Below are 26384 nucleotides of genomic sequence, written 5' to 3'. Positions count from 1 at the left end.
GAGTTCGTTTCCACACTCTAATCTAATATAAATCTAAGATAAAGAATGCTGCACAGAGGCAACAAAAATTACAAAGACTGCAAAGTGGTGTCCACAATATACAGGTCTGCTTCCCACATATGGTGACAAAATGGAGTGTGATTACTTCTCTTATCACGTGTGGTTTACGCTAGCTGGCCAACAAGTAAAAAAATAACCAGTTCTCATCTGACAATTAGGAGTCTCCTCCATCATATTATGTACTAGTTTTCTAAGTGTGGGTCACAATGAAGGACTCTCGGAATTGCATAAATAAACAGAACTTCACAATAATATCATCAAAAGATGCACAGCATTCCCATGCATTCCTAGCACTTTACTTGGCACGTTCTATATTCCTTTGTTTAAACCTATCATCTTGAATGCACATGTCATCCCTTGAAAAAATGAGGGTGTGTGTCTGACAAGCTTAAATTAACCACATGGATTCCTGCTATTCATGTTTTGCAACAATTTTTCATTTTTCTCCAAAAGACAGTGATGTGATTTTTAAAAAGCCAGCTGACTTGAGAATTAAATACTACAGTACATTCCAGAGTTAAGTCTTGGGAGCAAAGCACCGACACCCACAATTATAAGTAAATAAAATACATTCAGCTATAACACAAAGCCTGACCAGACAAAAGAAGACATGTACAGAATGTGTTTCCAATTCACATACTTAATAACTATTTCACTGCTATTGCGATGATAGACCTCCAATCACGTGACTCTTTTCAACCTTCTACTAAGTGTATATATATTAGTTTGACAGTGGTAGACGTCCAAACTATTCGAATAGGGAGGAGGATGGTCGACCATGTCAATTCAATTGGATTGGACGTCAATTGTCGATAATGGCAGTCAAACACTGAAAAGATCAAACATATCAAAAAACACATTAACAGTGTTCAACAGGTGTATCTCTACAATTACCAGACAGAAACCTAATCGCAACTTTTCTTCTTTTACTCTCACAATTTAAATAGATTTTGCGTGCTACTTACCCGCAGTAGTGCGCTTTAATTTTTACCGACTCGGACTCCAGGTCCATTATGGATCCGTTTGACGCTAGCATATGCATTGTACAGTTTTGCCAGGCTTCCAAGAAAGGCCGGTTCAACCAGCTTTCGGTAGTGGACTACCGATCGCTAATTTTAGAAGATAAATATAAGTTTTATCCGTGACAAACAGGAATGTAAACTTAGCGTACGACTTGAAAGTTTCTTGGGTTGAGATAACATTGGGAGTTTCGCAACCGCATGAGTCAAACTTTAGTTGTTACATCAGATGGTTCCGGATAGACCTTTCAATATAAAATATAAGCTTTGCGAAGGCAATAAACAACCGGGCGGAATTAATTTTACCACCTTTAGTTTGAAATAAACTCGCTGCTTGGCCACCTGACAACTACTTGAGTTACAGTTTGCCATGGTAACGGTAGACAAAATCACCTGTTTATGGATCAGAGAAAGTTATTTAAAAATACTTGCTCAAGAAAGACATTATTTAGGTATTCATTTATATGTTTTTAAAATTATATGTATAAATATTAATTTGATAACGGGTGGATGAGGGGCCACATTCTGGCGGCGAAGGTTCGATCCCAGGTCGGTCCTCACTGTGTGGACTTTGAAAGTTCTCCCCGGGCTTGTGTAGGTTTTCTCCTGGTATTCCTGTCAATGGCAGCCAAGGAGTAAAGAAAAAAATCTCTAAAGTTTATTCTATCATCCCCGCTTACTATTACATTTTTCTTTTGATTGACATGCAGGTAAACCAGTGCAAACATTGCCCAGTAGAAATATTCTCTCTCTCATTTTCTGAACCACTTTATCCTCATTAGGGTCGCGGGAGGTGACTAACTCCGGGCCAGAGGAAGGGAACACCCTGAATGAATCGCAGGGCACAAGGAGACAAACAACCATTCACACTGACACCCATACCTGGGGGCAATTTAGAGTGTCCAATCAGCCTACCATGCATCTTTTTGGAATGTGGGAGAAAACCAGAGTACCCTGAGGAAACCCACGCAGGCCCCAGGAGAACATGCAAACTCCACACAGTTGGGCCGACCTGGATTTGAACCCAAGACCCCAGAGCTGTGAGGCTGACGTGCTAACCACTCATCCACCGGGGCACCCCACTTTATTACAAATACGACACACACAAAAAGTGTTTTTATTCTCGTACCACACATTCAAATTTAATTCTGGTTACCCTTTTTCACACACACACCAAACAATGACAAGACACAAAAAAGCCACACGACAAAGACTATAATAAACAAACGATAAAGTTTTCGTCCACATTTGGCATCAGTTGACATAGTTCCAGGATATATCAGAAGATCTTCAGAATCGCATCTAGAATGACAAGTAAAATAGAAAAACTAAATGAAATGGTGATATCCATGCAAGAACAATTTAAATTCATTTGAAGCTTCACTCACTTTTTGTGTGGCTGACAAACTGTAAAGTTCCCAGTAGAAAAAGTTTCATTAGTGCAGTCTAGGCATATAGTGTCATTAAATGGGGTTCCTGTAAATGTAAATTATGTTGATATAATCCATTGTATTCTCAGATATAATCTCTCCTAGAAAGAAGCAAGTGTGAAAGTGGAACCAGAAACTTTAATACAATAACAATACAACTGTACTCCTGAAGCAGTTTCTAATTGACAGTGGGAATGGCCATTTTGTGCAGAACATTGTTTAAATATCTACAGTGGTACCTCTACATACGAGCTTAATTCGTTCCGGGCTTGGGCTTGTATGTCGATTTTCTCGTAACTCGAACGAACGTTTCCCATTGAAATGAACTAAAAACAAATTAATTCGTACCAACCCTCTGAAAAAACACCAAAAACAGGATATTGGATTGGAAAAAATGTTTTATTTCTTCTAATTCACCATCTGTTAACAAAGTAACACATAACTAGTGGTATAATAGCAGTGGCGGTCCGTGCATTTCCTAGTGACGCCTTGAGCAAAAACTATTTTATGGCTAAAAAACCTCTACTGCAGCTACAGCTGCGACACATAAAAAATAATCAATAATAACCTCATACAATTGAAATATTTTTTAGGAATATAGCCATATTTTACTCACCAAAAATCATTTTTAACTGTACACAATATCCATCCTCCTTTCTTTTTTCCTTCTTTTCTATCGCCATCGAAGCTAATGCTGAAAGTCGAGCCTGTCCTGTCGTGACAGGATGATTCGCCTAAAGACGTTTCGCCTAAAGACGTTTCGCCGACGGACGTTTGACAGACGGACAGGTCGCCGAATGAACGTTCGTTCAAACAGCCTTTAATGATTAAATACAAATACTAGTGTTTGTTAGTTTAATGATTAAATACAAATACTAGTATTTGTATTTAATCATTAAACGCTGTCTTCAGCTGGATTTGACCGAATTTGAGAGCATTTTGAGCCGTTTGGCGAATGGACGAATATGGACATTTTTTTGCCTCCATCGCGATAACATCACGACATTTTACCGAGGAATTCACTTCCCTGGGCTCGGTTCTAATGTCCAAAGAGCTCCAGTATTTGTATTTAATCATTAAATGCTGTTTTAGGATGGATTTGACCCGATTGCTGTCATTTTACGGCTCGGTTCTGCTACATCTGCCCGCCCAAGAGTGCTTATTCCCGGACTGCCATGCCCGCCCAAGAGTGCTTATTCCCGGGCTGCCATTGATGGTAGACTAACATTGATTTTTACTATAATTTGGACAACACCGGCGGCGGGCCGGATTAAAAATCCTAACGGGCCGTATATGGCCCGCGGGCCGAGGTTGAAAAATTTGTACACACACACGCCATAAGTATTCATGGACAAAACATAATTAACATCAGTCTGTGATTCAGATATTTTTTAGGGCAGCACAGAAGGCCTTGCAGGCCCTGATGGTCCACCACTGCAAAACTGTGATTAAAATGTTGCATGCTTTGGCAGGTGTAGGTACACAAACAGGCGTTGCACAACACTGTCTTTAAATGAAAGAGGATTAAGGCCAGGTGGACAAGAATCTGATACTACTTGTCATTTTCTCATCTCATCTCATTTTCTGAACCGCTTTATCCTCACTAGGGTCGTGGGGGTGCTGGAGCCTATCCCAGCTGACTTCGAGCCAGAGGTGGGGGACACCCTGAATTGGTGGCCAGCCAATCGCAGGGCACAAGGAGACAAACAACCATTCATGCTCACACTCATACCTAGGGGAAATCTAGAGTGTTATCAGCCTTCCATGCATGTATTTGGAATGTGGTAGGAAACCGGAGTACCCGGAGAACACCCACGCTGGCCTGGGGAGAACATGCAAACTCCACACAGGTGGAATGACCTGGATTTGAATCCAGGTTGGGCCACCTGTGTGCAGTTCCGGGTGTCCCCCGCCTCGTGTCTGAAGGCAGCTGGGATAAGCTCCAGCACCCCCCGCAACCTGAGTGAGGATAAAGCGGTTCAGAAAATGAAATGAAAAAAATAAATGTGACAATCAAAACAAAAGACACGACTGGAGCAACAAAAGTCTAAAGCTGAGGAATAAAACAAACTTGAACAGAAATCATCAGTGTTGTTTATTTGTTTCTGTATGCATTTATCTTATACAAACAAAGAAATATTTGCACTCAGCATCACGAACGCTATTTTTCAATATGAAAAATAATGCGTGCAGAATTTGCGTCTTTGGTTCATATATAAATCCTAAAAGCGGTAAGATAATGTACAGCTATGGACTATCACATCATAACAAATCAGTTTGTATTATTGTAATTTACTTCTAGACAGAAGTGTTAATTATTTTTAAAAAGAATACATGTCAATATAGTTGGGAAATCTTGTCAACTGTAATTCCGTTTGAGATTTGTAGAGAAAACTATAACTCACTGTATTTACTCGCATATAAGCCGCCCCGCGTATAAGCCACACCCTTAAAATTGTAGAATTTTACAATTTTTACAACTTTGTAAATCCAAAACATCAAAGTATTCAATTTGAAAAAAGAAATAAGTCTATCTTGATGAGAACCTGATGCTTTTTAATGACAGAAATTACAATTTTCTTATCAGCCGTGTAAGATGTTGTGGTGGCCAAATTGCTTCTAATGTTGAAATATCTCTTTTTTTTTCGATGGTTCATATTACTGCAATAGTTTACACTTTTGAACAAGAAATAAAAAACAAAAAAAATCAAAGCAGGATTTTGCATTATTTCATATCACAAATGTACAATCATTTTCTTTCAAAAAGGAAGTAACGTAAGCACAACCAGGAAGTGTGTCCGTTGGGGGTATAGCAGGGGTCACCAAACTAAAGTATTCAATTTGAAAAAAGAAATAAGTCTGTTTATGGATCAGAGAAAGTTATTTAAAAATACTTGCTCAAGAAAGACATTATTTAGGTATTCATTTATATGTTTTTAAAATTCTATGTATAAATATTAATTTGATAACAGGTGGATGAGGGGCTGTCAAAGCTGGGTTGCCTCGACAATAATCTTCATACAGAGGAAGCAGCAAAACACGTGGTAGTTTTGACTCCCGGCCGAATGGAGGTTATCTGGAAAGGAGGCCCCATCCCGACCGCTCTCAAAATGGTCGCCGCCCGCTCCTCTCTCTTTGTTCCTGGCTAGCCCCCTTGGCTAGCCCCCCCCCTTCCTAAGAAGGGGGCGAGCGGACGGACAAAGCTAGCGTCCACTTCGAGGTCCCCCATCCAGATACGCCGTCCGCTCGGTCGGGGATGGTATTTAATAGAAGTTAGGCGGAGACAAACTTTAGGCGGGAACACGAAGAAGGGGTGGGTTATATACAAAGTGATGACAGGCCTTGCCTGTAGGTGTCAGTAAAAATTCTATTCTAGTAACAATTCATAAGAGTGCAGAAGGGTGCAAGATTAAATATAAGAATACAGTTCATATTTCACATTTCCCCCCTGTTGTGACTTGAAAGAATTTTCATTAAACATATCAATTTGTATCCCTCCCCTCCAGTTTCTAGAATACAAATATCACTGACAGTTACTCAACAGGGTATGGAAAATAACAAAATCACATGTCAAAGCAGAGGCGAGAAATGATGTAATCAGTGGTAAAAATTCCTCTACGTCCCTCTTAATGAGCGAACCCAATATTTAAATCAAGACAAACACATTTGCATAGAGGACTCGTCACACTTCGAAAGAATGCGATAATCTCCAGTATGGTCTGTCATGCGGTGATACTGTGTCACTATAACCTACTAGCGTGTGCTGGATTGTGATTTGAATCATAACTTTCATACAGGGGATTACACACATAGAAAAAATACAGAACAATAACAAAAAAACGCAAGGTTGCAATTTTAAACAGAATTGAGAATCATGACCCGGTTATTAACCACGACCACAATGATACACCTACGGCTGAATGATCCTGGGCCATGGTGTTGACTAGGGCCTTTATTTCAGCTACGGCACGAGTAATGTACTGGTTTCATCTGGGATGAAGGTGCAGCAGTGTTCTCCCATCATGGCACACACATCTCCATCTTTGGCTGTTATCAGATCCAGGACTATCGGTCCTGCAACCTCCCTAGGGGCTTTTAAATCATCTGCTATACCCTGTAGGGCCTTGACAGTTTGGTTAATGAACACTCATGTAACAGCTCAATGTCTTTACACATGATTTTCTGTGGGGGTGGACCACAACCTTTGGTCAACAGGAACATCATCGCACCAGATTGAATCACGTGGTTTGAATTGCACTGATTTTGCACTGATTTTGATATCTTACTGTTATGTTCACTCTCCTTAAAAGGAATGCATCTTAGACCATCTGCACGACTGCAGATTTAAATGTGACGCCTCGACCCAGTGAATTCAGGATGTCAGGATCTGTGGAAATGGGTATACGGCTACACACATAACAACTTTCATTCGCAACAATCAGTTTTTTCTGGAACACCATGAAATTATACCACACGTCTTCTTCATAGTAATTCTCCAGATTGTTCTTTCATCTTGCTGTTGAGGGATCGAAGGCCCTCCAGGGCCTTGGTTAAACTCCTGTCAGCTGCTGTGTTGTTCGGGATGAACGTGCAGCATTGGTCGCCAAAGATGGAGCACACGCCACCTTTCTCTGCCAGGAGCAGGTCAACAGCAATTCTGTTCTGGAAGGCCATCAAGGAGGTCGCCGACAACTGTTCATGGATGGCTGCAAACCCTTCCTCCGTCCTGTTCTGGAGTCGTGCAATTTGGTCAGCGAGTTTATACTCATCTAGTACGCCGTGGGGAACCCCGATGTTGTTGATGTAGATTGGGTCCCCTGACCCCATCCAAGAGCGGACCGCTTGGCTCTGCCTTTCCAGTGATGAGGCAGGACGTTTCCTGCACTTGTTTTCCAACTCGAGTCTCTGTGGGCGGGGCGTTCAGATACGCCCAGGCTGTCACTGACAGTCCAGTCACTGTGATGTGGATGGCAACAGCTTTCACTGTGGCTTCTGTATAGAGGTGCAAAGTCTATGGGAGGTCAGGGTTAAGTGAGGGGTGCTCGTGGCTGGTGAGTAGACGTCAGATGAGTTTCTTCACGGACAAGGGTTTTGACACCGTCCGACTTACAGTCCTACTCAGAGTCACCTGTCTCGAACACCTTGACCTGATGAATCGACTTTGACTTTTCAGTGATCTTTGCTGCTGTGGAGGTTGGTGAGTTGGGCCACGAATGGGTCTTCCCATCGTGGAGAGAACCAGGACTTCATTTTTATGACTCGGATCAGGATCCAGTCACCTGGCTACACCACCTCCTGCAAGATAGACAAAAATCACGGCAGCTTATATGTTCTTTGGATAAGTTTCTCTCCTTCCTTAGTCTCTCGTCATGGGTCATCTTCCCATAAAGGAAGTTGGAATGGTCTTCCAATAACTCTCTCAAAAAGTGTTAATCTCAAGCTAGTTCTACCAGTTGTTTGCCATGTTTTGCACTATGCTGTTTGAAAAATGAGCTCCATTGTCACTCCAGATGATTCTGGAGATCCCATGTTCTTTACAGATCAATAAAATAACAAATTAAACAGTTCCTACAAAAATTTTAAAAGTAGGTATTTATACCTGTTCATCAAATCATTCCTCCCTTCTGAGGCATTTATGGCTCAATTTTGGAATAAATTTTTGGTAGGCACGGTAGCTTTGTACAGTTCGTCTGCTGACTGTTCTTGAGATCGGCTCAGTTTTGTTGTTGTGTATACTGCTGTGTACTGTCGTTGTCTTCAACACGTGCTTAACATTTGCTTACGGCTATTTTGTTGGGCTTAATACCTCAATGAACAAAAATCGCAACAATCTTACTTATTCCATCACTATAGTTTGTGAAAATTTAAATGCCTTATCAGTCAAAATCAAAAATGCTAGCTGGTATTCTATTATGATCACTGCTTCCTTGTTAAGATCAAGAACCCTATTTGTTTTTCCCTTTCCTCTAATTACACAAATTAACTAATCATACTAAAAATAGGAAAAACACAAAAAGTAAACCAGGGTGCTTTCTCCCCAGGAAAACAGCTTTCTCGTTCTCTGTAACAGTTAAATTCACATCAATTAATATCCAGAAACAAAATGCACACATTTATAATTCTGAATATAATTGAACCCACTAAATTGTAATCACCCCTTGTTTGTCAAGGTTAATATTTTAGCATAATTGTATCCTTTAAAGCAATTAAAACTCATTACTTATAAAATGCATACTAATCAAGTCCCAATTCATTTAACAATGTGTATCGCGTTGCATATTAAACTCAAGTTGTTTGAAATTCAAAATATCCCAATCTAGTAGTCTTTTTATCAAATGTAACATCCCATTGTCTTTGGAGTTTGTCAATCATCTCCTATAAAACGTTCTTAATCAATATTTTTCAATAGTCAGGCATAAAATTAAAATCTAGTTACATTTCTATCCATTGTAGTTTATTTTCTCTCTAATTGTTTACTTTAGAAATCTGTAAGAAGATTTGTCTCAATTGTTTACTTTAAAAATCTGTAAGAAGGTTTAGTCTCAATTGAAACGCTTTCCTTTTTTTTATGGAGACAATAAAACCAATATAAAAAGTTCCTTATGGCTTACAGCATTGCTCCCCGAGCAATAATCTTTCCAATCAATATTGGAGTGCTTGCCATTTCGTCTGATTACGTCAAAAAGTTTATCTTACCTGTCTCCTCATACGTTTCAACTGAGAGAACCTTGTTACAGTGCACAAAATGGATCCCGCTATTTTCATGTCTGCTGGTTGGTCAGGAACACGTGTGTTGAGCACCCAGGCTCCCGGGACCGCCGTTGGTCCAGTCTGTTTTCTGTTGGGAACCACAGTCTCCTCCTGCTAACCCAAATTCAGTGTGTTCCTTTAAAGTTTTTCTTTTATGCAGATAGCCAGATTAGCCTCATCCTCTAGTTCCAATCGTGTAGTGAACAATGACGTTTGGTATGGTCTACTAAATAGGATGTCCATATTTTGTTGTCCGGTTGACCTCGTTATGTAGGCGCAATGATTTCATAACGAAATATGGAACCTTTTTTCAATTCAGTCAATTATTCTGTTAACACAATTTGGATGCCATTATCACAATAAATCAATAGTACTTTGGAATTTCGTATCAAGCACTGTCTGTTTTTTCCCAGTGCTCCCAAATTTCGCATAGCAGATTTGTTTCTCCACTTCAAATTTCACATTTGGAGTACTGCTGCTTTTTCATTAAAAATATCCTTAGACGAAATATTTTTCCATAATTTGGCGTTGCCATCCGTAAAACGGCTTATTGGCGAATTCCGAAATCGATTCCAATTTGCTAAATCATTTTCCACCTTGATACCTAACCGATTGATCATATCTCGGTGGTCGGCCAATCAAAAACACAAAAAGGGACAAACAACCATTCACGCTCACTCATTTTCAGACATCAGTGGTCTGCAATTTTTTTTATCACTGGTGAAGAGCGCCATCCCCAGTCCTGGGGCTTCTTGGCAGCTAACCACCTTTCGCTGTGTCATGGCAAGTCATTCTAAAAGGAAATAGGTCAATGTTGTTTGGTTGGCATCAATTGTTCGATTCTAATGCGATCCGAGATATTCTCATAGTCATTCATTCTTACGACTCACGCTAAAGCATATTTCATCTGCTGATGGGCAAAACAAGACACATATCCCGTGCACTGAATATGTATGATTCTTTAATCCATCTCAGAGAAATCATGCCTATCCTAAATTAATTATTTTATCAAAACTGGCCAGGTACAATTTACCTAATACTTTGGATAATTCTTAATACTTAAGTCTAAATCGCAATTCATTCTCTTTTTGCTAAAATAGTTAAATTGCACTTGTTGAATTGCTATTCTGCTCCAAGATTGTGTTTATTTAATATAAGAGCCATTTTTTGTAGCTCACTCTTACCACAATTAAAATTTAGAGAAACTAACCTTCTAATTAGCAATTTCTTAATCATTTCCTAATGATAAATTTCAGTGTTTATTAGAGGACCCATAATTTGTCACTAATATGTTATATTGTCAATTTTCTGTCTCTAACTCTCTTCTTTTCTTTCTATTACTCTCTCTGCTCATGTCTCTTCATCACTGCTCCTCCTTGCTCATCGTGTGGAATGTGAGATGTAACCTGAGATTTCTTGCATTCCAGTCCCCCCCTCGTGTTCCTGGCCCCTGCGAATGGAGCCTGGCACGAGGAGTGGGCTGAGCAGAGGGGGGGGGGCACTGTTTCTCAACAGGCCTAATATATATATATCTTCCTGGGTTAGTGGAACGTGGGCTGGGGAAGAAAGGCAGTTTTAACTTCAGTTGGCTCGCCGCCATTTTTTCTCTTTGTTTGTGGGCTCGGCCATTTTTCCTCTCACATGCGGTCTGCTTTTCAACCCCCCCCCACCATCTTGTCCCAATGCACCCTCTCTTAAATACTTATTTTTATCCGTCTAAGTATTCTTTTTCGCCGATTAAACTCCTATTTTTCGCGGCAATCATACTTATATCGTTTATGAACGCGTCATAGCGTACTTATATATATATATCTATTCATATGAAGATTACTTGCATGCGTTTATAGTTTTATTCTATTTCTTTTTTTTTATATCGAGCTCTTTCATTATCTTGGCACTGTATAACAATATATTCCTTCTATATTTTTAACACAATCCTCGAAGTCCCTTGGCGGGGAGGCGCGACCTCCTCCTCTGTCTGCTTTCCAGGCAGATAGGCCGACACACAGCCTTTTATCGTGCTGTATACTATTTAACATAATTCCGACACACAGAAAAATGCCTTTCCGACACACAGAAAGAAGAATCTCCGACACACAGAGAAGAGTATACGCAACTTTTCTTTTTTTTTTAACGAATGAAGCATTTCCCTTCCTCGAAGGGAAACGGGGACTTATACTGGGTTGGATTCTACAAATTAATTTTAAAAAGTGCCTTACCGTTTTTTGGTGCCTCCTCTGTATGAAAGGATAATTCGTAATCTGTTCCCGGGCCAGCAGGCCAGATCGCCCTCTCTCAAGGCCGGAGTAGCCGACGTCAAGCCATCCATCCTTCTGTCGATCTGCCGTGGCCGGAAAGCAGAGAAGAATCCCGGGTTTCGGCACCAAAATGTCAAAGCTGGGTTGCCTCGACAATAATCTTCATACAGAGGAAGCAGCAAAACACGTGGTAGTTTTGACTCCCGGCCGAATGGAGGTTATCTGGAAAGGAGGCCCCATCCCGACCGCTCTCAAAATGGTCGCCGCCCGCTCCTCTCTCTTTGTTCTTGGCTAGCCCCCCCCTTCCTAAGAAGGGGGCGAGCGGACGGACAAAGCTAGCGTCCACTTCGAGGTCCCCCATCCAGATACGCCGTCCGCTCGGTCGGGGATGGTATTTAATAGAAGTTAGGCGGAGACAAACTTTAGGCGGGAACACGAAGAAGGGGTGGGTTATATACAAAGTGATGACAGGCCTTGAGCTGTAGGTGTCAGTAAAAATTCTATTCTAGTAACTAAATTCATAAGAGTGCAGAAGGGTGCAAGATTTAATATAAGAATACAGTTCATATTTCACAGGGGCCACATTCTGGCGGCGAAGGTTCGATCCCAGGTCGGTCCTCACTGTGTGGACTTTTAAAGTTCTCCCCGGGCTTGTGTAGGTTTTCTCCTGATATTCCTGTCCCCCCCCCCCTGGTTACCCTTTTTCACACACACACCAATGACTAAGACACAAAAAAGCCACACGACAAAGGCTATAATAAACAAACGATAAAGTTTTCGTCCACATTTGGCATCAGTTGACATAGTTCCAGGATCTATCAGAAGATCTTCAGAATCACATCTAGAATGACAAGTAAAGTAGAAAAACTAAATGAAATGGTGATATCCATGCAAGAACAATTCAAATTCATTTGAAGCTTCACTCACTTTTTGTGTGGCTGACAAACTGTAAAGTTCCCAGTAGAAAAGGTTTCATTACTGCAGTCTAGGCATATAGTGTCATTAAATGGGGTTCCTGTAAATGTAAATTATGTTGATTTAATCCATTGTATTCTCAGATATAATCTCTCCTAGAAAGAAACAAGTGTGAAAGTGGAACCAGAAACTTTAATACAATAACAATACAACTGTACTCCTGAAGCAATTTCTAATTGACAGTGGGAATGGGTGAAAACCTGGGATCCCAGCGGCCATTTTGTGCAGAACATTGTTTAAATATCTACAGTGGTACCTCTACATACGATCTTAATTCGTTCCGGGCTTGGGCTTGTATGTCGATTTTCTCGTAACTCGAACGAACGTTTCTGTTACGATCACGCTGCGTCGCTGCGTCGTCGCAGCGCGACCGGGAATATCTTAGGGGACCCAAGCGCAGGAAACGTGAGTGACTCGAGCCAGTTCACTTCAAACTACATTCTTTAATGAATAAACAAAGGTCTACAAATCCACAATGGGCTGGAACAGAATGGCAGCATGCTACGCGCACGCACAAACAAAGAGACGATCCGGCAATGGTCCTCTGACACATTGCTCCTTAAATAATAAAGCCAGGAAGCAATCAGCAGATTGACTGCAGCTGCTTCCCTGACGGCACGTCAGGAGGGACAAACAGGCCACTCCTGACAGTTTCCCATTGAAATGAACTAAAAACAAATTACCGTAATTACTCGAATATAACACGCAGGTTTTTGCTATATAATTAATTCCAATAGTTGGGGGTGCGTGTTATAATCAAGAACTAAAATAAATTACAAATTTTCGATCGAAAAAAGCATTGTCAAACTCACTTTGACGCACGGATTTTACGTCATCTCCTAAAGCCGACGCATGGATTTTACGTCATTTCGTAAACCCGATCGAAAATCGGAAAGCCGAGACCACCACTGCCCCCCTCTAGCCTCGTACTCATCTCAGTTCACCCTCTCTCAGTTCAGTGTTATAATCAATAACTAAAATAAATTATAAATTTTCGATCGAAAAAAGCATTGTCAAACTCACTTTGACGCACGGATTTTACGTCATCTCGTAAAGCCAATGGGAAATCGGAAAGCCGTGACCACCACTGCCCGCCTCTAGCCTCGTCCTCGTCTCAGTTCACCCTCTCTCAATTCAATTTTGGACACTGTACGAGCAACATGGCATCAAAACGAGCAAGTTATACCGCAGCGTTCAAAAGAAAAGTCATCCAAGTGGCAGAGGAATTGGGCAACAGAGAAGCTGTAAGAAAATTCGACCTTAGTGAAGCTAACATCCGTGGTTGGAGGAAGAAGAAAGACTCATTATTGAAAGAAAAGGCAACGGCAAAAGCATCAGGACGTGGAAGAAAAGCAATGTACCCAGATTTGGAGAAAGAACTTATTAAAACGATTGCTGAGAGGAGAGCTGCAGGGTGCTCCATTAACACAGTCGAGCTGCGTATCCTCGCCCTGAAAATCATAAAAAAAACCAACAAGGATTCCGGCTTCAAATCGTCTGCATGTTGGTGCTATAAGTTTATGCAACGGCACGACCTATCTATAAGAAAAAGAACGTCAATTGCCCAAAGGATGCCGGAGGACTATGAACATAAACTGATGGAGTATCAGCGGTTCACAATCAAGATGAGGAAGAAGCACCACTATGCAGTTCGGAATATAGGAAACGCTGATCAAACCCCACTGACTTTTGATCTGCCGAGCTCACTGACTGTGGATTTTAAGGGTGTAAAGTCAGTCACCATCAAGAGTACAGGAAATGAAAAATCTCGCTTCACTGTGATGCTTGGTGCATACGGGGATGGCTCCAAGATGAAACCATATGTCATCTTCAAGCGCAAGACCCTTCCGAAGGATGTTGTGTGGCCATCTGGTGTCATCGTCCGCTGCCAGGAGAAGGGTTGGATGGATGAACATCTCACCAAGGACTGGATAAGAACAGTATGGAGTGCAAGACCTTCAACACAAAGACAACTGTTAGTTCTTGATGCATTCAGGTGTCACCGCATGCAGTGTGTGAAGGACATCTTAAAAGAAGCCAGAACAGATGTAGCCATAATTCCTGGAGGTATGACCAGCCAACTCCAGGTCATGGACGTCTCGTGCAACCGTCCCTTCAAGCAACAGATGAAGCAGAGATGGGCGGAATGGATGGCTTCAGGGGAGAAAACATGTACAGCAAGTGGCAACACCAGAAAGGCATCACTGCAGGTAATCACACAGTGGATCAAGAAGAGTTGGGACGCAGTGGAGCCTGCCATCATCACCAGAGGCTTCAAGAAGTGTTGCCTCACCAACAAGTTGGATGGGACTGAGGATGATGTGTTGTGGGAGGAACAGGAAGTGGATGAAGGAAGCGTGGGCGTTGATAGGATTCTCAACGAAGAGATGTATGAGGAGACGGATGAGAGGACGGACAAAGAGAGAGAGGAATATCTGCAGAGACTATTTAAAGATTCTGATGCGGACTCATTTGAAGGATTCTAAAAAATAAATTTGTACTCTTGATGAACAGTTGTAGTTTAAACACATGTGATAGTCTTTTCCATTGTGGATATGTTCAAATCATTTATTTATTCAAGTTGTATGTTCCTTTTCTTGTTTGAGAATGACAATAGATATTTGAATTAAAACATGATATTGTCAATTGAAATGTAGTCAATGTTCAAGGAAGTCTGAAAGGTATTGCAACATAACATGTCTACATGATATGTTTGTCCACTCTGTGTATCATCTATTGCCCTAAAATTCAAACGCATAACTCCCAACTGCACGACACTCGACACGCTCGTACCTGAAGATTTCTCTGTCCGGTTTTGAACAAAACAATCGTGAAACGAAGAAAAAAAGGTAAGATTTCTGATTTTCGTCAGCGGGAAATTTTAGGTGCGTACTATATTCGAGTACTGCGTTTTTCCAGATTTTTTTGGCCCAAAATGACCTGCGTGTTATTTTCGAGTGCGCGTTATATTCGAGTAATTACGGTAATTCGTACCAACCCTCTGAAAAAACACCAAAAACAGGATATTGGATTGGAAAAAATGTTATTTCTTCTAATTCACCATCTGTTAACAAAGTAACACATAACTAGTGGTATAATAGCAGTGGCGGTCCGTGCATTTCCTAGTGACGCCTTGAGCAAAAACTATTTTATGGCTATAAAACCTCTACTGCAGCTACAGCTGCGACACATAAAAAATAATCAATAATAACCTCATACATTTGAAATATTTTTTAGGAATATAGCCATATTTTACTCACCAAAAATCCTTTTTAACTGTACACAATATCCATCCTCCTTTCTTTTTTCCTTCTTTTCTATCGCCATCGAAGCTAATGCTGAAAGTCGAGCCTGTCCTGTCGTATTTCTAGCATACGTTTTTATTCGATTTAGTGCTGAAAATGTTCATTCCCGGTTGTGACAGGCTTGCTTGCTTTGGAGTTGTCCGACCTTTCTTAATGAAGTCCAGCTTTTTTTTCTTGAAAAGTCAGTCTTAAAAATGGTGTTTAAATCAACACAACAATATATTTGCTTGTGCAGCTCGCTGCAGATACAGTTTGGTAGCTCTGGCTAGTCCACTCTATCACTAGCCAATCATAGTTGGTGAAAGCGATGACGTATCCCTACGCCTGCGAGAAGACAATGACGTATCCCTATGCCTGCGAGAAGGCAATGACGTATCCCTACGCCTGCGAGAAGGCATTGTGGTGTTGCCAACTTGAAATCTGATTGGTTAAAGCAACAGCCTTATCGATGCTTGTTTAATGCAGCAGAGCCTGCAGAACTGATTGTGAAGGCCTTGAGGCAGATTTCTGACCCTGGCAACAAATAATGGTTGAAATGTGATTAGTTAAATGCTTCAATATGAAAACACACATCTGGAAGCAGAGCAAACAGGGGGAAAAGCAATGAAAGGAAGCTAACAGACAATTTGGAATTAATTAATAAGTATTCATGGACAAAATATAATTAACATCAGATATTTCTTAGGCCAGCAGAGAAGGCCTTGAAGGTGCTGACGGCACACCACTTAATAGTAATAAAATGTGTTTAATAGATCTAAAGAAGAAATGCAACGCTCCGCTCAGTGCTCACAGAGACGTTACAAAATGGTAGTTGCGACCAGAGATATTACACGAGGAGTTGCGGGGGAGATTGCCAGTGTCCCTGATGTTCTTATGAGCAGCCAACGAGAAGTAATATACTATACTGCTCGTTTTAGCGATCGCTCCGGCATTCGCGCTGAGTGACCGAAAAAAACCCAGAAAAAAAACGCAGCGCTCAGCCCAGTGCTCGTAGATATCTGTTATACACGAAAGAGATGCGGCAAAAAAGACAGTGTGCTACAAAGATAAACAGCCTCTAGTGTCTTGGCCACCTGGCTTTCTCGCATCTTGAAATTTTTCTCGTATCTAGAGATAATTATTTGCTCGAAATTTTCCTCGTATCTCGAAATGCTCGTATGTAGAGGTACCACTGTACTATGTTCCAGACCTGCCAACTTCCGTCGACCCCATTTCAGGAGTACCTTTGTCCCATTTCAGGATTTTTTTCTTTTCATCAGGAATTTAATTCTTTCAGAATTTGTTGAGATTTTTTTAAATAGCAAAGATTTGATGAAACAATGTGTTCCAGGGGCAAACAATATTTACAGATTAGGCCTAAACAGCGAAAAAAAACATTTGAATGACAATTTGGAAAGCCGTGGAACATACTGAGAACCTTTTAAAACAAGAACATGCCATAGATCTACATAGTTCGACAGTTTCGTTTATTTTCATGAAGACGTGGGAAGAAATTGTAAGAACCTTTTTGGCTGATGTATTGTCCTGGTTGACAGATTTTGTGTTTCTGTGCGTGAAGACAGCTTTTGGCAACAGTGTCCAAACAGAAAAATCCGTCGAGTGGTTTACACAAAGCGTCTGAGATGCCGGTACACTCACGCTTTACTTCTAGACCAAATCCTATAGCCATAAGAAGAAAAAAAGGTCCATAATACAAACAAGCAATAAATACTAAGATCACTGAAGTTCAGTACTGAATCACGCAGTCCAGTCTGCTAATTTAAAACTTCAAATGGTGTCGTTGTATATCACACTCATTAGTTTATTCATTCATTTTCTGAACTGCTTTATCCTCACTAGGGTCACGGGGGGTGCTGGAGCCTATTAGCTGATTGCAGGGCAAACGCAGACAGGCAACTATTCACACTCACACCCATATTTAGGGACAATTTAGAGTGTCCAATCAGCCTACCATGCATGTCTTTGGAATGTGCATGTGTGGGTTTTCTCTGGGTACTCTGGTTTCCTCCCACATTCCAAAGACGTGCATGGTAGGCTGACCTAGACTTTAAATTGCCCCTAGGTATGAGTGTGAGCGTGAATGGTTGTGTCTCCTTGTGCCCTGCGATTGGCTGGCCACTAATTCAGGGTGTCCCTCGCCTCTGGCCCGAAGTCATCTGGGATAGGCTCCAGCACCCCCCACGACCCTGGTGAGGATAAAGGGTTTCAGAAAATGAGATGAGATGAACTACAGTTGATAATTGTCACACTCACTTAGATCCTATTTGTTGCCCTGGGTGTATATGAATTCTTTGGACAACTATCTGATACATATTTTTCGATATTACCTACCCTAATTTCATTTTATTCAATGCTCTTTGAGCGGTTTAATATGGTTAACGTTCATATATAACACAATTATTTACACATCAAATAAAGTAAAGACATACAAATGTTTTGTTATCTATTGGATTATTTTGTTACTGAAATATTTCAGTCGTTTGAATGACATTGGCTGCCTTTAACAAAACAAAATCTCAACAATGTTTTTGCATTTCATATGCTATTTGATATCACTTACCAATCAATATATTAATTCCGATCAATGTATTTTACCGCTAATATGAATCTTTTTGTTTTAAAATAAAATTGCTGCAAATCGAATACTAAAATATCTACAAATAGATGCAATTGAAAAGGTTACAAATATAAGATCATTGTAGTAGTGTAGGTTCTGTGTTTTGAGGGGGTGGGCAGCGCAAACAGGTGAAAGAAGATAAAACAGAGCAGAAAGGGCCAGGTGTTGTACCTAAACACAAACACAGGCGGGCAGGAGAATGGAGGGGAGACTGGAAGAGCCTGCTAAAAGATTAAGAATATACACAGAAAGATAGAAGGCACACAAACAGTCAAGTCCATTACTACATTGTTACATAGAACTTTCATCTTTTTGGCTCTGAACAACATCATAATGAATTAGATTTGAAACAAACGGCGTGTGCTCCAAACTAAAGATAATTTCTCTTTTACATAGAGAATATTGATTCATTCATTATTCTCACAGGGGTCGGGTGAGGGTGCTCGAGCCTACTCCAGCTAACTACTGGCACAAGGCGGAGGACACCCTGGATCGGTGGCCAGCCAATCGCAGAGCACAGGGAGACGGATAACCATTCACGCGCACACTCATACCTAGGGGCAATTTAGAGTTTTCAACCAGCCTACCCTGCATGTTTTTGGGATGTGGGAAGAAACCAGAGTAGCTGGAGAAAACCCATGAAAGCCCAGGGAGAACATGTAAACTCTACAAAATGAGGACCGACCTAGCATCGAAGCCAGAATTGCGAGGCCGAAGCGCGAAACACTCCTTCCCTGAGCCGCCTGAGAATATTTACATCAATGTAAATATGCTTTGAACTTTTTTAAGGTACCAATAATATTTGGAGAAACTATCCATCATGAGTCAAACGGTCACTTTTTGATACTTTTTGATACTTTGTTGAAAATACTCTGCAGTCAGAAACAGCCAGACGTCTGGAACCCATGAACATCAACAGACGTTGGGGTTCCTATCAGTTGATTCTCTGCCAGGCCTTTGTAGCAACTGTATTGTGATTTTTGAAGCATTTGACTGAATATCAGAAGCTAACATTGCATGTATTTAAACTGCTGTTTTGTCAGCAAACATGTAATCAATAATTACAAGGAAACCAGTTCTACTGGAAGCCATGAAGGCTTACGCTACGGAACAGCTGAGCAGCTAATTGCACCATTACTATTAGTAACTCCTCCTACTTTGGTAGATGGATACATTTGACTGTGTATAATTAGTGGGGCCTTCTACTTTAATATAAGCTAAATACATTTGTAAAAATGGTAAATAATTGTTTTACGATGTTAAATAGATATATGTAGAAATGTTGATTAATTTCAAATAGTCACATCAGTAGCACCTTACATAAAGGTTAACAGTACAACCACTCGCGATTGCTAAACCAATTAAAAAAACATCATAAATTCATCGCACAAACGATTGTGTGGACGACTGGTAGGTTCTGCACCCACCACCATGTGAAAACATAATTTGATACTAGAAGACAGTTATTTTATAAGGGATTTATCAGAACTACTTAAACTCACACTTTCAACGATGTGAAATAACTCCTCGAAATCATCGTGCCTTCCTATAGGAAGTGTCTTTCTCTCGATTGCCCGCCAACTTGTGCCATGTTCTCCCCGGGCCTGTGTGAGTTTTCTCCGGCTACTCCGGTTTTCTCCCACATTACAAAAACATACATGGTTGGCTAGTTGGACACTCTAAATTGCCCCTAGGTATGAGTGTGAGCATGAATGGTTGTCTGTCTCCTGGTGCCCTGCAACTGGCTGACCACCAATTTAGGATGTTCCCCGCCTCATGTCCAAAGTCAACTGGGATAGGCTCCAGCAGAGATTTCCCAATCCTAAACTCAGTATATTGGTATCGGCGCTCAAAACAGCTATTTTGGAGTATGAAACAGTATCTGATTTTGTCACGTCCATCCAATCCAGTAGTAGCGTGAGCTTTTCAACTGCAGTAAATCAAACTAGTAGGCAAACTGAGTTGGATAAATTCTCTTGAGAAACTAATGATGCAGAGTGTAATAACTTTGCAGTTTATATAACTGTTAATATATCCATAACAGCAATAGACGGCGGAGCCAGGGTAAAACACGTGTAGCTCTTTATTGCCACTGCCCAACAACACACACACACACAAACAAACCGGACACACAACACTACTACGTCCGGGTTACGCTGTGCTACCCCACGGCTCCAGGTGGCGTGGTTAAACACACTTCCATAACCCGAGGCAACTATCATTATCAATATATTACACTCCTCCCCCTTTAACTATGAAGTTCCTATTTAGACTTAGCACTCAACTCCAACAATTATCTTTGCCTCATTAACTTTTTATAATTTTACTTCTCAACTTGTAACTAAATTATTACTGCTAACACAACCATTAGACTCAATATTCCAGTCTTTGACATTTCAATCTCAGGAACTCTTTTCACATTTTTGTATGAACAGGAACTCTTTTATTTTAGGAACGACGTTCCTCACAACTGACCGATCACAAATTCAGTCGCTTCGGAGGTGCTCTATCTCTCACTGGGTACCTGCGCCCACACACCTCTGGGGAACTGACTGCTCGGTTGTCAGGTGTAACTGTCTTGTCACAGGCCACTGAGCCTGGCGAAGATGTTACACGTGTCTCTTCAGGTGAGTACGGGCTACCACCTACTGCTCCAGGTGTGCCTTTCCCCCCCACATCTGCGTGAACCACCACAGGGTACTTGTTTGTGATGTCCAGCTGCTCATCCGGAAGCTCCAATGTCTCTGGTCTGGACGGTTGGTTGTACAGCAGATGATCAATGTGGATCGAGCGTCGGCTCACACCATTCCACACCAGGTAGGTGACTGGTCCGAGTCTCTTTTCCACTGTTCCTTTTGTCCACCTCTCCTTCCCTCCATGGAAATTCCGGATCAGAACTGAGTCTCCCTCAGACAGATGTCTCAGCTTGGAGGTGGTTCTATCATGATAGTGTTTCTGCTTCTCTTGTTTTGCTTCCACCACTCGAGCGAGATCTGGTTTCAGTAAGCTGAACCTGGTCCTGATTTGACGTTTTAAAAACAGTTCCGCTGGTGCACATCCTGTAACAGTGTGCGGTGTACTCCTGTATGCTATCAGGAAGTTAGCTAGCCTGTGCTGCATAGTTATTGTGACCTTTTGTTTCTTCTCCTCGAGTACTTGTTTCAGCAGTGATGCTTTCACTGTCAGAACTGCTCGCTCTGCCGCTCCATTGGAAGCGGGATGGTAAGCTGGTACCAAAGTTTGTTTTATTCCGTTGCTCAGCAGGAATGTCTTGTACTCCTGCGAAGTGAATTGAGGTCCGTTGTCAGAAACAATCTCCTCAGGAAGCCCGTAGGAAGAAAAAATATTCCGCAACACCTCAATCATTTTGGCTGCTGTGGTTGTTGCCATGGCGATGACCTCCAGCCATTTTGAATGACTGTCCACTAGTACTAAAAAGTGGTGTTGGTCTTTCTCTGCAAAGTCAATATGTATTCTCTGCCAAACTCTAGTCGGCCATTTCCAGACGTGTAGAGGTGCGGTTGCAGGTAGTTTCCTCACACTCTGACAGGCGTCACATTGTTGTACTGTATGTTCTCTCCGGAAAAAGTTGACAGCTGCACTTTACTTACTTCCAAAGGCAGATGAGAGAGATGCTTCTTATACACTATTTCCGAAACAAGTGTTACCGCCGCCCCTGTGTCCAGTTGCATCTCTAGAGGAGTTCCTTCTAATATGACCTGTACTGTCATTTCCTTCCTCCAATTCCCGACAGCATTTGTGGGATACACGGCATTCAAGCGATATGACTCCCACAGTTCATCATCCGCACTTCCTGTTGTCTCATTTTGATTTCCTTTTACATACTGTGTGTGTCCTTGCCAACTTTTCGTTTTACACATCCTTGCTATGTGTCCTCCTTTTGAACACTTGTAACATGTCTCTCCTTTATACCTGTATTCCTGAGGGGCGTGGTTGCTCAGTCCACATCTGTAACAGGGTTGGTGATTCTCTTTTCTCTGTGGTCTGAATTTTCCAATTGTGGTTTTACTTTTCCAATCGCTGGTGGCTGGTTGGTATTTCCACGCACTTTTGCTTGTCTTTTCCTGGTCAATCTTATTTAATGTGGCAGGTTCTTCCATTTTGCTAGCGAACTCCAACGTACTCTTTGATGCCATCTCCATGGACAACGACAGTTCACATGTTTTTTTTAAATGTTAGATCTTGCTCCGTGAGTAATCTTCTCTGAATAGCTTCCACTCTCAATCCACAAACAAATCTGTCTCTCATTGCTTCGTCCAAATGGAGACCAAATTCGCAGTGGCTGGATAGCTGCTTCAACGCCACGATATAATCCGACACAGACTCGTTCTCTCTCTGATTCCTCTTTTGAAACTTGAATCGCTCCGCGATCACCAGCGGTTTCGGGTTGTAATGAGATGCTAATCTTCCACTTAGCACCTCATATGAGAGGCTACTAGGCTTCTCTGGTATGCAAAGGCCCTTCAACAGTCCGTAGGCCTCTGCACCTATTATAGACAGGAACACGTTGGTTTTTTTTTATCTTCCTCCACTTCGTTGATGATCATCCATTGCTCAAATCGTTCCAAGTAAGATTCAAAATCTTCTTTAACTGCCTCGTATTCGCCGAGATTTCCCAGGAATCTGCCCATGATGCAGCGCCGCCAATAGCTTAGCACTCTTGCTAATGCTAGTCTGCAAAGTCACGTTACCTCCTTGTAACGCCTTAATCTCCTCGTCCGAAACTTTTAATCCCTACCGCTTGGAAAGGGATCCCATCCTCGTCGCCACTGTAATAACTTTGCAGTTTATATAACTGTTAATATATCCATAACAGCAATAGACGGCGGAGCCAGGGTAAAACACGTGTAGCTCTTTATTGCCACTGTCCAACAACACACACACACACAAACAAACCGGACACACAACACTACTACGTCCGGGTTACGCTGTGCTACCCCACGGCTCCAGGTGGCGTGGTTAAACACACTTCCATAACCCGAGGCAACTATCATTATCAATATATTACACAGAGCATCGTGCAAAGAGTGCATTTCTTGAGGATGTACCACCGGTGCTCACTTTAATGATAAAAATAGCATTTGTCCCTTCATCTTGACTTGGATTATTTTTAGTGGATGAAAAACTCTGGCATCAGTATCAGCAAAACATACCTTGAGAAAAATTGGATCAAATCATATAATTCAAAAGGAAGGGTTAGGGTTAGGAGTGGACTCAATCCTGACCATTCTGCAAGCAAATCAACAGTGTTCAGGACCTGTGCACTCTGACACTAGAAGAGAATCACAGGAGAGTCGTTAAAGAGCTCGATTATCATGTAGTGTAAAGTCACCCTTACTCCTTACAATTGTCACAATTTTTTTGATAGTTGATTATATGTTAGCTAAAGCAAGACCGAGGTGGTGATAGCACACTCAGTCAAGTGTGTGCCCATGGACATGGGTTGGACCTTGAACATGCTGGGAAAAATAGAAGCAATCAAGCAGTGACATAATGACTTTGACAACCAATTTCCATCAAGATAAACAGCTTTACACAAAGCCTCTGGGGCTAAGTTCAACTGGATGAACCTTGGAGTTTCAGCTGTCGCTACAAGATTCATAATGATATCTGTGAGGGAGAAATAGATGGTGATAGACCCCAACCTCTTTATGAGCAAAGTTACACGCTGCAAATGACCTTTATTTTGCAAGGAAGTTTTTCTTTCAGGGCGGCCCAGCGGATGAGTGGTTAGCACGTCAGCCTCAAGGTGGGGGACCTGGGTTCAAATCCAGGTCGGTCCACCTGTGTGGAGTTTGCATGTTCTGCGTGGGTTTTCTCCGGGTACTCTGGTTTCCTCCCACATTCCCCATGGTAGGCTGATTGGACACTCTAAATTCCCCCTAGGTATGAGTGTGACCATGAATGGTTGTTTTTCTCCTGTGCCCTGTGATTGGCTGGCCACCAATTCAGGGTGGCCCCCACCTCTGGCCCGAATTCAACTGGGATAGGCTCCAGCATCCCGGCGACCCTAGTGAGGATAACCTTGGGTTGTCATAGTTTGTTCAGAAAATGAATAAATGATAAATTATTAGTTTTTCAATCACTATGCTTGCTGGTAGATATTTATATACATATAAATATGATGTTTACCGTTCAGTGGTTACTTGAGATCTTATGTTAATGAAGCTCAAGATGCTTCCGTGTCGGGTGATCTCTCTCTCACTTGTGTCCTGGTACGGTGGTTCTGTCTCCGGTTTAAACTTGTTATGGTTAAATCGGGATCATGTTCTTCGGGGCTTACTTCCTCCTCTGGGCCACTTTCAATTTTGTATTCCAGTTCGTCGCATGATACAGACTTCAAGTCTGGATTACTGTTTTCCATTGATCCATATACCCTCTTTATTATCCCAGCCTCTCACTACATTATCGGTTTCATCTATGCAGAGGCAAACCGTTACAGAAATAATTTTATTGCACAATTTAAAAATTACGGGTGTGTAAGGGTCATAATAAATATCTTTTAAATTCTCTTTGACCACAGTCTATCATCTAATTAGGATGTAAAAAGCAGGATAATGGGAATTAAAATGAGTGCAAAAAATCTGCATTAGTTTTTCTACAAACAGTTCTTTTCAGCTTGCGCAAGTGGAAAGTGAACTCATCGCAACCAAAACTGGAACCAGAATGTCCTTGAAAGGTTTGCAGTCCCTAGTGCCTAATAATTGATGACATAATATTTACCTGCGGTGCAGTTTGTGCATGGAAAGCAATATTTTAGTCCAGTCGGGATATTCATGAAGGTATTCTTCACGCACAACTGACATGAAGTGCTTCCATATTTAGTGCAGTCATTGCGAACATGAGTTCCTGAATAAAAAGAGAGCAGACCACCAGAATCAGGTCTCAAATTAACCGCCTCCTCATTGCTTGAGGAAACAAACATCACTGGAAAGATAAAGAAAAAAAATTAAACATAAACCATTCCTAATTGAGCAAACATTGCAAAACTTTAAAAAATATAATTTTACACTGGAGTATCTCATATCTTTGCCACGGCAAATTTTCTTAATCAGCAACCAAGAACAAACATACATTAAAGTAACACTTGTAAAATGGAGAACAATGGGATAAATAGGCATCTGTTAATATAGGTTTTTTGGATGACAATGGCCTAAAAATAACAACATAACATACTATTGGTGGTCAGGGAGAAAAATACGTAACTTGAGTATTAGTCGAGGGCCCAGCCAGGCTTTGAATAAACAGCTTCTACGACACTTGCCCTGTGTTGTTGTTGCTGGAACATAAATTGAAATTGCAAAGGTGGCCAATATCAATCCTCAGTGCAAGTTTTCTTCATTTGTTCCTAAATGACATTTGTCCTAATGATTTTAAGTTTTACTGCTAACGCAAGAGGCACTCATTGGAGCAGTCTGCAGCCTAGTATGAAGCTTCTGAGATAAGAATCAACACCTCCAAATCTGACACAATTTTTCTGAAAAGGTAAAATGCCATCTCTGCCCCAGGGATGAGGTCCTCTCAAGTGGAGGAATTTGAGTATCTTGGAATCTTATTCATAAGTGAATGAAGAATTGAGTGGGACATTGACACGTAGACTGTGTTTTGGTCGATGTGGTGAAGAGGGAAATGAACTGAAATGAAATGCACAGCTTTCTATTCACCAATTGGTTTACGTTCCAATCCTCTATGGTCATGAGAAGTGGATCGTGACCATACCACCCAAAATTAGTTTCATCGTTTTCGTGTCCTGGCTCTCCCAAGATCAGTATTTCCCAGGAGGAGACAGAGTAGAACTGCCGCTCTGCATCAAAAGGAGGCAGGCATGAGATGTCTGATCTGATTATGATATCCACTTGACGCTTTGTTGGTGAGGTGTTCTGGGAATGTTCCACGAGGTGGAGGCCCCGGGGTTGACTCAGCACAAGCGGGGAAGACTATGTCTCCCA

The 26384-nt window shown here is 41.4% G+C and overlaps 2 protein-coding genes across 5 annotated transcripts in view; both read right to left on the bottom strand.

Annotated features, from left to right (window-relative positions):
• Positions 1-1313, bottom strand: part of prkcz (protein kinase C, zeta) — a 65197-nt gene extending 63884 nt beyond the window's left edge. Inside the window, exon 1 of the mRNA XM_077615469.1 lies at positions 1026-1313. Within this exon, the coding sequence (XP_077471595.1) occupies positions 1026-1102 (77 nt within the window). The 5' untranslated portion in view covers positions 1103-1313. The remainder of the gene's footprint in view (positions 1-1025) is intronic.
• A 145-nt stretch (positions 1314-1458) lies between these two features.
• LOC144085607 (tumor necrosis factor receptor superfamily member 5-like) overlaps positions 1459-26384 on the bottom strand; it is a 38067-nt gene continuing 13141 nt past the window's right edge. For 2 of the 4 annotated variants that reach the window (XM_077615193.1, XM_077615276.1), the window contains exons 4-8: positions 25159-25284; positions 17301-17456; positions 12445-12532; positions 12201-12358; positions 1459-1699 (exon numbers count right to left, since the gene is read on the bottom strand). In XM_077615193.1, the coding sequence (XP_077471319.1) occupies positions 1536-1699; positions 12201-12358; positions 12445-12532; positions 17301-17456; positions 25159-25284 (692 nt within the window). In that variant the 3' untranslated portion in view covers positions 1459-1535. Of the gene's footprint in view, positions 1700-4580; positions 12359-12444; positions 12533-17300; positions 17457-25158; positions 25285-26384 lie in introns of those variants that run through there. The other 2 variants (XM_077615106.1, XM_077615356.1) reach the window with 2 other exon arrangements.

This window comes from Stigmatopora argus, chromosome 1 (genome assembly GCF_051989625.1).
Source record: "Stigmatopora argus isolate UIUO_Sarg chromosome 1, RoL_Sarg_1.0, whole genome shotgun sequence".
In the NCBI taxonomy this organism is placed as follows: Eukaryota; Metazoa; Chordata; class Actinopteri; order Syngnathiformes; family Syngnathidae; genus Stigmatopora; species Stigmatopora argus.
This window is presented reverse-complemented; position numbering and strand designations above follow the sequence as displayed.